General features: G+C 49.0%; 4 protein-coding genes across 4 annotated transcripts; all 4 read right to left on the bottom strand.

Annotated features, from left to right (window-relative positions):
* Window positions 1-225: 225 nt before the first annotated feature.
* EI90DRAFT_3016543 (uncharacterized protein) lies at window positions 226-2,014 on the bottom strand (the record flags this gene model as incomplete). Its single annotated transcript, XM_039057004.1, has 2 exons — window positions 226-1,441; window positions 1,539-2,014. The coding sequence occupies 2 exons, from the start codon at window positions 2,012-2,014 to the stop codon at window positions 226-228; spliced, it is 1,692 nt and encodes a 563-aa protein (XP_038915927.1).
* A 1,468-nt stretch (window positions 2,015-3,482) lies between these two features.
* On the bottom strand, window positions 3,483-5,925 carry EI90DRAFT_3154752 (uncharacterized protein). Its single transcript, XM_039065948.1, has 3 exons — window positions 5,624-5,925; window positions 5,398-5,530; window positions 3,483-5,336 (listed from the first exon to the last, which is right to left on the bottom strand). Exons 1-3 carry the CDS (start codon window positions 5,819-5,821, stop codon window positions 3,658-3,660), a joined length of 2,010 nt encoding a protein of 669 aa, XP_038915926.1. The 5' UTR covers window positions 5,822-5,925; the 3' UTR covers window positions 3,483-3,657.
* Window positions 5,926-9,821: 3,896 nt separating this feature from the next.
* On the bottom strand, window positions 9,822-11,276 carry EI90DRAFT_3058563 (uncharacterized protein). Its single transcript, XM_039060373.1, is given in 4 exon segments — window positions 9,822-9,953; window positions 9,968-10,237; window positions 10,331-10,528; window positions 10,582-11,276. The coding sequence occupies 3 exon segments, from the start codon at window positions 10,864-10,866 to the stop codon at window positions 10,055-10,057; spliced, it is 666 nt and encodes a 221-aa protein (XP_038915925.1). The 5' UTR covers window positions 10,867-11,276; the 3' UTR covers window positions 9,822-9,953; window positions 9,968-10,054.
* Window positions 11,277-13,240: 1,964 nt separating this feature from the next.
* On the bottom strand, window positions 13,241-14,425 carry EI90DRAFT_3058558 (small monomeric GTPase). Its single transcript, XM_039060372.1, has 7 exons — window positions 14,307-14,425; window positions 14,171-14,198; window positions 14,033-14,098; window positions 13,952-13,967; window positions 13,730-13,889; window positions 13,542-13,672; window positions 13,241-13,475 (listed from the first exon to the last, which is right to left on the bottom strand). The coding sequence occupies exons 1-7, from the start codon at window positions 14,355-14,357 to the stop codon at window positions 13,448-13,450; spliced, it is 480 nt and encodes a 159-aa protein (XP_038915924.1). The 5' UTR covers window positions 14,358-14,425; the 3' UTR covers window positions 13,241-13,447.
* Window positions 14,426-15,054: the final 629 nt, after the last annotated feature.

Raw genomic sequence — 15,054 nt, 5'->3', positions numbered from 1 at the left:
AAGCTATCAAATAAAATCACAAACATCGGTGAAGACGAAGGAATCAACGACTAAGACTCAACTGTAATTGAGTTGCACAAGGAAAGCAACAAGGCAAAAAGCGAAGAATCGACAATAGAATAATTGGATCAGGGAGAGAATATAGGGATTGTTTGATTAAGATTCAGCGTGGAGTGAGGGGGGTGGCCCATGAACCTATTGCATCACCCCCATGAACACTGAGAGCTAGGCATCATCGCCGAGCTCAGCAGCCACAACCCATCGATTCATATCGATCGGTGCGTAAAAATACGTGCGATCACCCATTTTGGCCTTACGCCTCTTCGTGGAGGGCGCCACCTCAGATAGGGTTTCTGCGCGCGCATGGTCGGGATCCATCGATGGCTCATAATACCAAGTATCCTCGAGTTTGTTCCCATCTGCATCCTTCCCTCGCCGCGCGATCCGCCCAAAACATGCGTTCTCCACAAGGACCTTCCGCGCCATCTCAAGCCACTTCAGGCCATCTTGTCGCTCAAGCAAATGCGGTTGGTCTCGCAACACACACCTCACGAGCTCTGAGGCACTCTGGAAAGCTACTCTCCCAAAGACCAGAGCATCGATAAGTAATGCACACATATCGACACCTTCACAAGGATCTCCTTCGTACGAGGGCGTACCCTCCGTGTTACTATCAGCTGTAAGAGAAGCCAGAGGCAGTACGTTGTTCCGCTTCCGACCTCCCTTCCGAGGTCGCCTGACAGTAGAACGTGGCCCGTTGACTGCATCATCGTCATCGGTTACCGAAGGCGATAGTACACTGGCATGATCGGAAGTGATATCGATGATCTCAGGATCTGATGTACGGCGTTTCCGTTTTCTTGCGCGGTCAGATACTGATGTTGTCGGAACCTCGACCAGGTTTGGTGTGGGGAGTGAAGGGATGGAATTACCTCGGATCGCATTGGATCTCAGTAATGGTGGATCAGGGAGTGAATCGGAACGCGAGTGATCAGCTTGGTGCGGAGATAAAGAACATGGAGAGGGGTCGTTTGGTTCCTCAATTTGGTTTGATACTGGAGGTGGATAGGGAGCAGACGTTGATTCGGCATCTCGTGGCTTTGGGTCTTCTACTACAACTTCAATCTCGACAGCCCCTGCGCTCATCCGCGTTTCACTTTCCGGCGTACATTCGGTGGTTGGAGATCGCAAATGGATAAGATCAGCCTCAGACTGGGAGTGTAGCACGTTCTCGGACGGATCCAGAACCAGAAGCGGATCATGCCCGTTTGCAGGGAGTGAGGTGTTGATCTGATCGTTGTCCTCAGGTAAAGACGCATCGGGAAGAATTTGTGAGGACCCCTCGCCGTAATGGCTCTGGGATACTGTTGATCTCGACAGCCCGGTGTTGTGGCTGGGCGAATATGCCAGAGCCGAGTCCTTGGAGTTATCATGCGCTGAACTGATCACGGGTGTTTCGTTATCAAACACATCTCTTAGTGAAAGTTGGAGGCGGCAGGTCATCATCAGCCATACACGACGGGTCAAAGGAAGCTTACGAATCAAATGTAATATCCGTCTCCAGCTCGTCTTCAATCTTGACTATAGGATCGGACTCGGCGACGGGGGGAGTGCGAACGGACGGGACGTCACATGGGCCGACGTCAGAGCCACAGGAAACAGATACAGGCTCGACCGATTCTACAGCAGCCAACAGCAGGAACAGTCCTTCGTCAGCTTTAGGCTGCAGAACAGGTTTTCGCGAGAAAGGAAGGAAGCTGAGGCTGACTGGAGAATCAGGGGGAGTGAGGGATAGAGGAGAGGAAGGATACAAAGAGTATGAAGATGTAGGTGAAGAAAGGGCAGGGAGAGAATCAATGCTCGAGGAGCGAGTACGAGTAATGAGGCTAGCTATTGAAAGCGCGGGGTTTCGTCGCGGGGTAGATGGGAGACAAAGTGCGGGCGCTTCGGAGTCGCTGGCATAACGCGCTGATAGAGATTTGGCATGTTTGTCGACCACCGGACTCAAGCTCATCGAGGAACCTGTCAAATGCGATAGACCAGATAGGGTGCAAACGGAGCAGAAGGGTATGCGATAACCCGTCTGTTTTGGCCTCCCGCAAAATGCATCCGGACGCGGCATTAGGCTGAGCGCTTCGGCACAAACAATAAACAGTAAACAAATTCGTCATACCTGGTGACATCCTCGTGTTCTTTAAAAAGCAGCTGCATGAAGCTTGAGTTTGCTTCGTATGGAAAGTCTTCATTGATTCCCGATCCTTTTATATGAAATCGGAGAGGTGGCATCCAATTCCATAATGCGCACTTGCGTGCAGTATAACCATATTTCTTGGTAGTTTGCTAAGAAATCGACTGCTGGAACCTACGTGAAGACACCCTTTTAACTGCTGAAACATTAGGCTTAGGCGATGGGGAATGAACCGGCCTTGGTCTTCATTTTTCCGCCGTTACATAGTCTGTTTATTGTTGGCAGGGCCACTGAAGAGATAATGAGCGGGGACAGGCAAGAATTACCACAGGAGACTGTGTTCGGGGATAATTTCTCTTTTAGCCGGGCACCATACATTGGGTCCGAGGAATCCATGCCGGAATCATTCGATCGAAATGTAGAAGGTGCAGTTGACTCTGCTCGTTCGTCGGGCGTGAACAGACTAAGCCAAGAATGATAGAATGATGTCGTGCGAAAGTTCCTCGGGCGTCCATTTAGGAGACATTACCGGTATGAGTCCAACCCGTGCAACATGATGTTTGCTGCTTTTGGGGAATGATTCAACAGTGGAGACCAATATAGAAGATGTGTTGGAAAGCACGATGCCACAAAGTGACATAACTGCAAGAGATAAATAAGGCCATAAGCCTTTGGACATGGCCAAACTTACCTGGAACAAAGTGGTCAACCGGAATGTCGAGCCCCAATGTGAAAAAGGAGATCTCGGGTCATCTATTTCAGTCCAGGAAATCTCATTCTCCGTGCATAAAAGATGGCATTATTATGTGCCGTCTGATGGAAACACCTGGGCAGGTGACAAGCCTCTCTCTTTGGAGATGCCTAAGAACCCCTCAAATAATAGCATCAGTTGAAGCGCCCCATATATTCCCACCCTCCTCGATTGGGAGCCCACATCGCCACTGACTGCGTGGTGGTCGCAAGCAGGATAAGCCAGGCTCTGACCACAGCCAGACAGCTTATTAGATCACAGCGTACGCTGAGGCCAACTCACGTTTGTTGATGTTGAGTCTCATGATCTACTCTTGTTTCCTTTTTTGGAATACCCGCTGCCAAACATTCGACTATAAAACACCAATTTTTGACCACTCAGCTTCTCATCAGTTCACGCATAAGTATATAGCGGACTGAGGTGAGTCAGAGGTTTTCCCTTCCTTTTATTGTGTCCTTTATCGTCTACTCATTTATTTATGCATATCAGCGAGAACATCGCTAGGTAATTACTTTAATATATCTTATATACTGTAGTTTACGCATAGCGGACTGAGCGAGAACATCGCTAGGCTACATTTCTAATACAGCTGTCATGATGTAGCAAAGGGGGGCCATTATGATGCAAAGGTCCGAAAAATGTGAGAATAGAGGTAAAAAAAATACAGATCCAGGAGCGATCATAGGTACAGCCGTCCATGCCCAATCCAAGATGAACCCTATAATCTCCTCCAACCATTAGCCGTAGCATTCTGCTCCCTACCACTCCCCCGCTCCCCCCATTCGTCATCGTCCATGCTGGGCTGGTCAATACTTAAACTATCTACGCTCAGACTCCTGGTTCGCTCATCTGCGCTACTTTCCTGCGCATCACTCTCCGGGTCATCAAATAATCCCCTACCTTCCGTTCCCGCTCCTCGACGCATAAACCCTCCAGGAACTAGCTTACTCTCCGCTTTCTTTCGCACGATATCGAATCCATCAGTAATAGAGTGCTGTATCGGATCTGTCTTCTTTCTGACACTCTCGTACAAGCTTTGGAAGGCATCAGCTGGTTGGGATGGAGGTAAAGGAGGTGACTGCGAAATGGGTGCTCGTGAGGATGGAGAGTGTGATTGAAGCGATGCACGTCGAGTGATTGATGTCGGCACGGGAGAGGCTATATTTGACGGAGCGGCAGAGAACGGACTTGTTCCCACGCCCAGTACTTGCACACTCTCTGGACGGCGGCGAGGAGGAGGCGGAAGAGGAGTTTTGGGTGATGGAGTGCCATGTAATGATTTGGAACGTCCCACCAACGTTGGTGACATTTTATTCGTATGGGAAATGGGGACGTCCACGTCTGTGCTTGGTTCATTCGTGGGATCTGGGTCGGCAGAAGAATACTGATACAGAGGAGGCAATAGATGAACGCGGCGACTCGGCGATACAGACAAGCTTGAATGCGGAGAGCTTGATTTCGAGGATGTAGCCCCATTCTTGATTTCAAGCCCATTCGGCGGGGATCGTGCATTTGACACGCGTGCGACTGCAATGTTCTCAAATGAGGTCACAGATTCAGGTGGCGTAGGCACCGTTCTCCTCTTCGCTGGAGGTGAAGGACTCCTCCGCAAAACCCCTTTGAATGGAACATTCGTTGACGAAGACGAGGATGAAGCCAAGGCGGAAGCAAAGGGTGAAATGCTGCCTGCAGACTCTTTCGCACTGCTCCTTCCAATAACTTCCAAATTTAGTGTTTTCCCCAACAGTGCTTCGTTAGCTTTCTGTATCTGGCCGCCTTTCGCCGCTTTTAACGACTCCTTCATAAGCTGTGAAGTTGCGATAGGCGGCGCAGCGAGATTTTGGGGCTTCGGGGATACTTTGGGTGGACGAGGCGGAAGTGAAGGGCTCACGACAAATAACGAGTCACCAGAAGTACGTGGAGGAAGGTTTGGCGGCTTGCGAGGAGGAAGAGGTGGGATGGGAGGGATATTGTAAGGTGATGACGCGGATGCTTTAGTACCCACTGTGTGCCGTTGTCCAAATTGGGTGGCATGATTAGCTTCAGATGGGTCTGACCGCGATACACTCATCGTCTCGATGGCTGCAGCTGATAACCGCGAAAGCGGATGCATGGGTGGTGCCGGTAGTGGTTCATCGGGAGTAGGAGGTATGATTGTTGAGGCGGAGGGTGCGGAGGCAACCGAAGCCGATCGCCTGAAAGGATTCCCATTCTTAGGCTGATTTGGGGGTTTCCCTTCATTAGGGTGAATGGTGGCATCCGATGGGCCTCTCGACCTGACGGGAGGGGGTTGGGCTGGGGTGTGGGTGGGTTTTGATGGTGAGAATTTTTGCGCATTGAAACTATGTTTCCTTGGGGCGCCTGAGGAGTGTCCCTCAAGTGGAGGGGGTACGCTCGCTGGAAACCGCAAGTATTGAGGGAATTAATAATATGTATAATGGAAGTATCTGTACTTCACCTTGCACAAAGACAAGGGTCTTGGCGGGGTCTCTTCCTGATTGTGCGTGTGCCACCAGTCGCATCACAGCAAAGAATTGACCGGCGGAGAGCGTGTCCGACATTTCAGGAGTAATCGGGAAATATCTCAGTATCTGCTCAGAACAAAGCAGGGGATTAGCGCAAGCACTTCAGACAATAAGCATCCATGCCGTCACTTGGACAACAACCAATCGTTCACAACATACCTTGTCTACAAGAGCAGCGTCAAGTCCATAACGACCCCTTATCCACCCTCGAGCCTCCATAACGTCTACAGGGCGATCCCAAGAATCGTCGTCTTGCCCAGGGCCAGCAAGTTCACGCAAAACAGATGTAAATAGACCGTACTCATCGGGGCTCAAAGCGCTTATGTGGAGCACCAGAGGCCTATCTACAGTAGACATAAAGGCTAGCTGGACAGCCTTACAAGCTCTTTGTTCTCGCGCGCAGTCGCGACAGTTTGCGGTCCACGAGGTAGTTACAGGCTGTGAAGTCGGAATTAAATTACACAAGAAAAGGAGCAAATGAACACGTGCGAAACATGCTCGATGAACTCATTAATAATGACCAAACTGGGCAATGGGCGTGGGAAAAAGCTGTTTGACACAACATCACGAAGGTGTCTTAAAGTGATTTCGAGACGCAATATCTGATGCCTACTACATCTGAGGATCTGCAAAAGGCACTTCGTCAAAACAAACATGACGTCCCGCGTTCACCAAGCTCACCAGCATGCAACTCATCGTAGCCTTCCCATCTAGGCAGGTTGCCAGCCTCCATCGAAGTGGTAGATAAGTGCCTTCGTCGGGCCACTCGACAATCTCAGTGCCTCCAATTCAGAGTGGTACCATAATGGACACATCCGCGTCACACATCGTTGACTGACCAATGGGGACCTTCCAACGCCGTGGTGACCCTATCACGGGAATTCCTCCCTGACTGTTAGACTGTCAAGACAGTTTTCTACAAGGGTGAAGCCTGAGTGAACCTCGTTCACAAGGCGCTTCCATTTTCTTCTTGTGGAACTCCATTACCCAGAGGGATGCCACCTGTGGAGGCCCATTCTGACTTATTGGTAAGCCAGAACCTAGCTGAACAGGAAAAAAAGCTCAGTCAAACCGCAAGGGAGCATGCCCCGTTGACCATACTACATGGTCGACGATTTTACGATGCGCAACATCCCAGCTCGATAGCGATATGGACACATCCGCTTTGGACGACTGATCGGGGGACTCATGTAGCACTGAGCCAATAACGGGCATTTCTCCTTGATGATTGGGTCATTGAGGCACTTGTCTGGGTGAAATCCCGGTATAACGATAAAGCTATTGTATAGTCGCTGCTTGAGCCTCTTGCGACATCCCCCTTGCAAACCGGCTATTCCAGCTTTCTTTATGTAACCGGGAGACAAATCTTCCTTTCCTCGTTTGGAAAGAATGAGAAGACGGGTAAAGTGATTCAGCTGACTGATCTTGCGAGGGAGCCACCCAATTGGTTTCTTTTACGGGATCTGCGACCTTCTTCAGGCGTATAGCTTTCCAGGCCGAGGATGAGTTTTCCCGCGCCGGACAACCTGTGCGGCCCGACTTGATACAGTACTGTTTCCAGCTGACCGACTGAGGCTTCCCTTACGCTGCATTAGTATTCTAATGATGTCATCAGACTATTGGGACACTGCCCAGTACTTAGAGGTCAGATTCTCGTCCAGTGCAAGGGTCGCACGACTCTTAAGTTACCGGTCTGAACATCCACATACTAATCTCTAGTTGGGCTATTCCTTGGCTTCCTTTCTTCCTTCTGACGTCAGCCGGTGGGATTAGTTGCGAACCTGATTGATCTGTGTTTCTTTTATATATATATTATTTATTTTTCCCAAACTGTAATATGTGTTTCCTTCCCCTTATTTTGATCTACGTTTTTTTACACTAACACGTCATCGCTGCTCCCATGAACCACTCATTACAGGGCCTAACGGAAATGACTATATGCGAACCGAATGTGTGCGCGCTCGAAATCGAAACAACATGTAAATTTATTTCACAAGTGCAAATCAACATTTGTTCTCCAGCAATTCATCTGGGTTGTTTTTTCCGATTAGTGAACAGATGATAGCATCGCGCTGGGGAGGATCCGAAGTTGGTCACAAAATAAGATTTGGACATATGCACTAAACCATTTATGGTACAATGTGCCAGGCAACAAAACGGATGGTACGGACGTAATCCATGGCAGGGCAGTAACAATGAATGGTTCCGTAAGTAAAAAAAAATGAAGAATGGTCCGCTAACAGGTTATCCTTCCAACAGCAATCCTCGCAATTCATCCTCACCCCGAAGGACTAGTCAGATCCGAACGAGCTCGTTGCTTGACAAAGCGAAAGAATAGACTCATATCCTCCTCCGCACGACATCCACGAGATTGACCCGATCCTATAAGATAGATTTACGAATGAATCTGTTGCCCGGCCGAGAGTGGGTTTGTTCACTTAGATCTCTGATGACACTCACATCCTCAAGAACCCACTGTCCGAAATGTCGACATGAAATGGACCCACTAGTACGGGTGAGCAATTGGTTCCGAGAAAATCTTTCGTTAAACTTTACATCCCAGTTAAGATACTGGGGAAGAGCGTCTCTAGGAGCCATGTTCCAGAACATGATTAGTCCGTGCTGAAATTGAGGCTTCGTGATGGGATATCGGGATGTTGTGGGTGGGAAGGGTGGGATAAAGCGGGAAGGGATGAGGGAATGCCTCTATCGTCCATCAGCGTAACTACGGTAGGGCGGCACATGCGGCACGATACTTGAGACTTAACGTCAAACTCAAGATACATCAATTCGTTTGACCATCGACACCAGGCACGCAAAGATGGAAAGCGGATACGAAAGTTTAGAAGCGTCAAATCAAACGGCCTGTGATAATCGTCCAGGCTGGAGGAGTGCATCAGATGAGAAATTCAGTTTCCTTGGCGCAGAAGCGCGTGGATGGGAGTGAAGCCCCACGAATGCACGTAATGACCCGATTCCACGTCGGGCAGTTGGGCCGTTTGGGAGAAGAAAAGTCCTGCCAGCACTTTGTGAACATCCGGGGTATTGATATTCACAGCGCTGAGCTACATAATAATCTTCGGTCCGAAGCTAAACCACAAGATCAATGACTCCCATTCGTAACCCCACGATGATGAGATCAGAAGGAAGCGCTGGACCGCATGGAGAGAGAGAGAGTCAGAGAGAAGGTAATTGCCGTGGGTAACTATGAATGGGGGGAAAGCCCTCGCCCTGTTTGTTTTGGTATGCTGGCTGTTTCCAAATACGCCGACAGCTTTCAATTTGTTGACGACATCAAGCAGGTGTGAGTAACAGGCGGCGGGCTCGACTCAGTAAGCGGAGGTAAAGTTTACGTCGGTATTTTCCGGTTTGGACCGTTTCCGTGGAACGAACTCCCGCTGCCATTAATTCTGATGTCTGTCTTCAATTCGGGTTAGTTTGTAGTTCTCAACTAGCAATATATGGAGACAATGACAGCTAAAAGGACATAAAACTAAAACAGCCAGACCGGCCTCGTTGACCGAAGAGAAAGAAAAGAAAAATATACAGAGCCACCCGCACACCATGCAAAGACATCAAAGAAGGACTCAAGAGAACAACCAGATAACCCTGACCGGCTAAAGAATGGATAGCGCTTTAACGACGGACGGACCAAGTCAGAACCTAAACGGGTCGCGCGACTCATTATTTTTTTTTTTTTCTAAGTTGCCGGCTCTTGAACATTCACATAATTAATCTCCAGTCCCCCTACTACTTACTTAACGCGGGTTCCTGAAGCTTTCCTTTCTTGTTGTTAGATCTTCCTTCTGACGTCAGTTGGTGGGATTTGGGTGCGAGCTTGATTGATCTGTGTTGGTTATGATTATTTTTTTATTTATTTTTTTCCCTCCCTAGCTCCGACCCCTATCTCACTCGACGGATTTCCATAGCATGCCCGAGGCAGTGAGAGTGGAGTCCTCACACGACGTACGGTCCATGCACCCGCACTACGCTTTTGTGTTTAAAAAAGAATTAACACGTCATATTCCTGCCTTATATGACCGCGGGCGCATGGTGATATCGCTGCTCCCGTGAACAACTCATTATAGACAGGATCTAACTGGTAAATGACTGTGTTTACATGAATTCCGCTCGGGTAGCCACATGGACGGGTGGCTGGCACATATGGTCATCTGTTCCAGGGTTGGGCAGCCCTGTGCTCAAATCAATCAAGGGCATGTAATTAATTTCATTTTACACCAACATCCGCCCTTCTCGATAAAAGCAATTCGCCCAGGGGCTTTTTTTTTTTTTTTCCAGTTAGCGAACAAACGATGACATCACTCTGGAGGGGGGGGGAGATCAAGTCCGAAGTTTATCGCACAGAGCAGGAACTGTATATGTGGAACTAGATGCTCAGACACTATGGTACAATGCAAGGCAACAAAGCGATGATGTGGACGTGGTCCAGGGTGAAAACGATGAGGAGTCCCAAAGCAAAAAGAAAAAAAAAAAAGAGAGAGAGAGAGAGAGAGAGAGAGAGAAAGTCAATGGTCCATCAACGGGCTGTCCTTTTCCAACAGCAATCCTCGTCCTTGCCGCCGGTCATCCTCACGCTTCCGAAGGATCGGCCAGATCCGGACGGGGGCTGTCTGACTCGTTGCTTGGCGATAACGATGGTGGGGAAGAAGGAACGGATGCGGATTCTCCTCCACACGACATTCCAAGTACCTCTTCAACAGCACCCAGGAGGTCGACCCGATCCTGGAAGAGAGATTTCAGCTGCGAATGAGTCTGTTTGAAAAACCAAAAAAGTGGAATTAGCATAAACGGTTTCACTCTTCTTACATCGCTGCAAATCGCAATATGACCCTGAAGAGCACTCACATCTTCAAGACTCTGCTGTCCATAACGGTATCGGCAGAGAATGAACTGGCTACGGTTGAACAATTGTCTTGGCTCTGAGAGCATCTTCCGCTCGAATTTTTGCATCGCAATCATGGTGTTTCTAACGTCCTCGAGGTACTGAGGCAAAGCGTCCAGAAGATCATGTTTTGACAGCAGGGACGCCATTGCTTCGTACTCCTGCGTCAATACAGGTTAACCGGGCCTTCTGCGACAGTTGCTGGGGAACATACCTCAGGTTTGACGCAGCTAAGTACCCACGGTCGATCTCCACCTGAAGTTGGTGCAGGTTCGGATGATCTCCCTTTCTCTCGATTCGACAGCTCGCGAATGATAGCGCCATGGAATGGTAACATAAGCTGTCCAAAGTGACTGAAGGATTCCTCCTTTGGGCCATCGTCAGGGAAAACCTCCCGGGCACGTTTCAAGAACTGGGTAGCACGCTGCAAGTAGCAGCAGGAATCAGGGGTGGGGAAGGCGCTGGATGTGATGTATTTTGGGCTCGAACAAGAAGCCATGGTAACAAAGCTCGTCCAACTAGTGGGATAGAGTCACCCAACAACTCCTACTGTATGCTGAAATGGGATGGTGGAAGAGTGGGAGGAGTATAAACCGTTGGATCGATTACGGGGGGCTAATGGGAAGGAAGCACAGAGCACGGCTAGGTGACATTATAAACGATGCGGCGCCCCCGATAATTTGCCACTGGTGTTATCCCAAAATGGTACTCCCCGGATCCCTTACCTCCGAAAATGTTCAAAAGGGTTACCTGTGCAAACTGCGAAACCCCTTTGTATATATCCTCTCTTACAGAATCAGGGAAGTGGGAAAAGGAGTGGTCGCCGACCGCGGGAATACAAAAAAAAAAAGAAGCGATTGAGTACGATAGCCAAAAGATACCCAAGCGGAAACGCCAATGCCAACACGATGTTTCGCGAGCGAGGAAAAGGGGTCGACCAAGCAACTGAGGTCAATGGGTCTCAAGAGCGGAGTGATCCCCCGAAGTTCAGGGAACAAGCGCTTGGAAGTTCCATTCCCTTCACGCATTAACCCCGAGCCTTTTGTTTTCCGCCATGAATACCGTGCGAGCAAAGTTACCGACGGTTGGTTGGTTGGGGCTCAAGCTAAACTAGGATAAGAGAACTACATGTACAAGTCGTTCACGAACATTGCATCGATCTCAACTTGAAGATCTCATAAGCAAAAGTGGCTCTCGAAGAAGCGAGCGGGCAGGAGGTCATCGCTCCCGCTTTGATGACAGAAACTGTCGACAGGTCACATGTCCGCAAAGTTTATTCAATGCGGACTTGGTTTAGTAGCCTTCGCCAGGATTAGAATGCCGACACTTTCAGGTACCATTACTTATTACTGATGACCCAGAGATGAAGTACCCAGGACCGCAAACAAAACGCCGCTGCATCTGTAACATTCCTTATGCCCCGAAGAGACTGACTAATTGGATGGGTGAGTGTTTTTACTTGGGTGCAGTTGTGAGGTGGTTGTTGCGTGCGACCTCCAAACGTACACGGCCTTGAGAAATCAAATTACTCGCAATCAAGGAAAAAATAACGCAAAAGAAGCATGCATAAGGCGATTAGGAAATCCAAAAGGCAGTGAAACCTGTGTGCAGATTCCGTAAATAATGCCTCAATTGGTTTCATTCAGATTTCCAGGCAACATGAACTCGCTCGAGCTTCGCTGGTGCAAAGCCCCTACGTAATTTCATATAGCCAACAACGTCATGATCGACCCCATGAATCCGTGCGTGGGCACGGGGCGCAGTCATGACAGTGTGATCGATGGCTGGGATTTTCACTCACAATATTGCCAAGGCGTTGTAATAGCGTTCGGGGTTCGGTGTATGTAGAAGCGGCAACGGTCTTGACGTTTGCTAAGACAACCGTAAAGCGACCGGCCAATTACCCAATGTTTAGAAAGAACACCGACGACACAAAACTTGACAAGCCAGCTCGAACCTCCCCATGATCGAGAACGTCGAAAAGGGTATTTGTCACAACGACCCACCCAGGCACTTAGACACCTTCCTGCCACACCGCGCATATTGGTTTCACCATTTTTCGAAACATTTCGCAAGTTATTGCGGGGAAAAAAAAGAAAAACTTCAAGGTCAAGTCGGTCTGTCAAAAATTCCCCGATCAAGCGGTGCATTCATTCATCATTCCCCCGACTTTTTGCATTCAGCTCTTCGCATCTAGGGCAATTGTGCTGAATGAATATTTTCCGTCAGGGTCGCAGCGCGGAGTGATGCCCCTTCTCCAAGCGAGCGCGCTCTATGACTTCCTAAGTAATACACCTAGTCTTACTCGCATAAGCACTCTGTGATCCTCAAGCATCGATGTAGAACTTGGTAGGCTGTGTTTCCCATGATGTCAGCGTGAGGGTATGACGCAAACCGTGCACTCACCCTCATTCCACCCACGCTCATAAGCAATCCTGAGTTAGACGGTTGTGCAGGAGTATTCCAAGTTCCCGCGCAAACTGACTCAAATCCATGTCATCGGTTCAATCCCTCCTCAAGCTGTACGCGCAGTGTCAAGATAAACGCAGGGCCTCGTATCAAAAGTTCTAATCACGCAGTAACGGCCACAATTATTCTGTGTCAAATACGGTGATCAATATCTTTTTTTTGCTAGAAGAAATTAATTTCCTTGATGACCTTATGGGAAGAGATGCGCCCGCAGACTCAAGACACAGCCGGTGCCACGATTGATGGGTACGCTCGGCACAATGAAAATCTTGGAGATAATAGCGTACAGGGCGCCAAGTCTCAGGGTTGAGGGAGAATTAGAAGGACGATTAGCTACATAGGCGGAGTGGTCCTGGCCGCAACAATCTGTCGGTTGCCCAACATCAATGAAACAGGAGACGCTTGTCTTCGATAACATCATAACCAAAAACGGATCAAAAGTACATGTTGATGTGGTTGAGCGGTCGGTAAGCATGAGGATGAAATATCACCGATGGTAAAAAAGATGACGTATATCGATGCGATGCAAGAAGGGCTTCGACGATTGTATGGTGAGACCCGCAAAGAGTGAATATTATGGGGAGATGCACGAAGGGTAACAAAGTTTCCGATCATTTCTTCTGGATGGTAGTGACGAGCCTGTAGAAGACGCCGGAGTGTGAAAGATCTAGAACAAAGGACAAATTGCCGCAACGCCAAACATACCAGTCAAGTCCCTCCTCCAGACCATCTCCCTTTATCGCACAGCTCCCCCTTATGCTCCATTCCCTCCCCTTCTCACCATCCAAACCAAGGGCGTCACTCATCTTTCCGGGTGTCAAGGCACCCTCCATATCCTAATTCAAGAGTTGACAGGGGAACTAGGATCATGGTTACAAAACGACGAATCATACCTGCTTGTTGGAAAAGATCAGCAATGGTACTCCTTTAAGCTCCTCTTCTGACAGAAGAGTGAGAAGCTCCGCCCGAGACGTCGGCAATCGGGCATGGTCTGAGCTGTCAATTACGTATATGATAGCTTTCGTGTTCGCAAAGTAACACCGCCAGTATGGCCTGAGAGGGTTGGCAATCACGTATCAAAAATCTTGCAAAATCAAAGAGGGAAGTTCACAAACCGAATACTCGATTGACCTACCAAAACCAACGTCAGCTCATCATTTATCACGAAAGGCCATAGAAGATAACCGAGGATTCACCTCCAAGATCCCACACCTGAAACTTGATGTTCTTAAATTGAACTGTCTCGACGTTGAACCCAATTGCTAATATCCCGAGGAAACTACGTGTCAACAAACAAGAACTCAACTGCAAGTCAACAGTGGCCACAAACTCACTCGGTATAGTCGCTACCACCTCTCCTATCTACCGGACCACGACAGCGGGACCCGCCCAGGGCATCGACAAAACAGCGGGAATCAACATTCCCCCTTTTGCCCCCGGGCGCAGGAAGCCAAAAGAAAAACAACGCACCTGTAGCCTATACAGAATCGTCGTCTTTCCCGCCGAGTCCAATCCGAGCATCAATATCCGTACGTCCTGATTCTTCCCCCAAGACGCAAGACTGCTCAAAGAGGTCCATAAACTGGATAATGTTACACCCATCTCCCGTTCCGAAAGTGGCAAGCGGATTTGAAGTTACAAAAAGTTTAAAAAAAAACAAATGACGAAGGTTAAGAGAGGGAGGTTTGCGTTTGAATTCAGGGGGTCGAGACGGCTTATGTGATGGACGAGGAAGCAACTGCCTAATGCGGTAAGTAAACGGAACGAAGAAAAACAAACTGCGTCGAGAGATATCGGCGTGGCCAGGCAGCGTCTTTTAAGAGCTGGTCAGGCGTTATCTAGGACGACGCTCAAAAGATGCTGACGATGTTGCGAGTTTCAAACAACAACCCCCGCATTTCAACTTCAGCGCCCAAGAACACGTGATTCGGCGCCAACTTTGGCGAAAGCGGGGTCGCGGCCGCTGGCACCACATGTACGGCTGCCGGAAGCGCTCGGCGGCTGAACCCAATAACGCATGAGGCGGGGTCGAACAGATAGGGAACCATCCCTCGCGGAGGCAGCGCTGTCATTGGTGCTGTCACTCGAAATCCCCACACTTACTTAGGCGGGACTCCAGCCTCTATGACTTCGTAATAATATAGAACACTTACTTCATAAGTACCAACGACCACTCGTCGCTGATAGACCTCACTCGCTCTCCGATTACTCTTGCTTT

The sequence above is a fragment of the Cantharellus anzutake genome (assembly GCF_015039405.1).
Source record: "Cantharellus anzutake strain C23 chromosome Unknown EI90scaffold_24, whole genome shotgun sequence".
Taxonomy (NCBI): domain Eukaryota; kingdom Fungi; phylum Basidiomycota; class Agaricomycetes; order Cantharellales; family Hydnaceae; genus Cantharellus; species Cantharellus anzutake.
The sequence above is the reverse complement of the archived record's forward strand: the minus strand, read 5'-3'. Positions and strand labels throughout refer to the sequence as shown.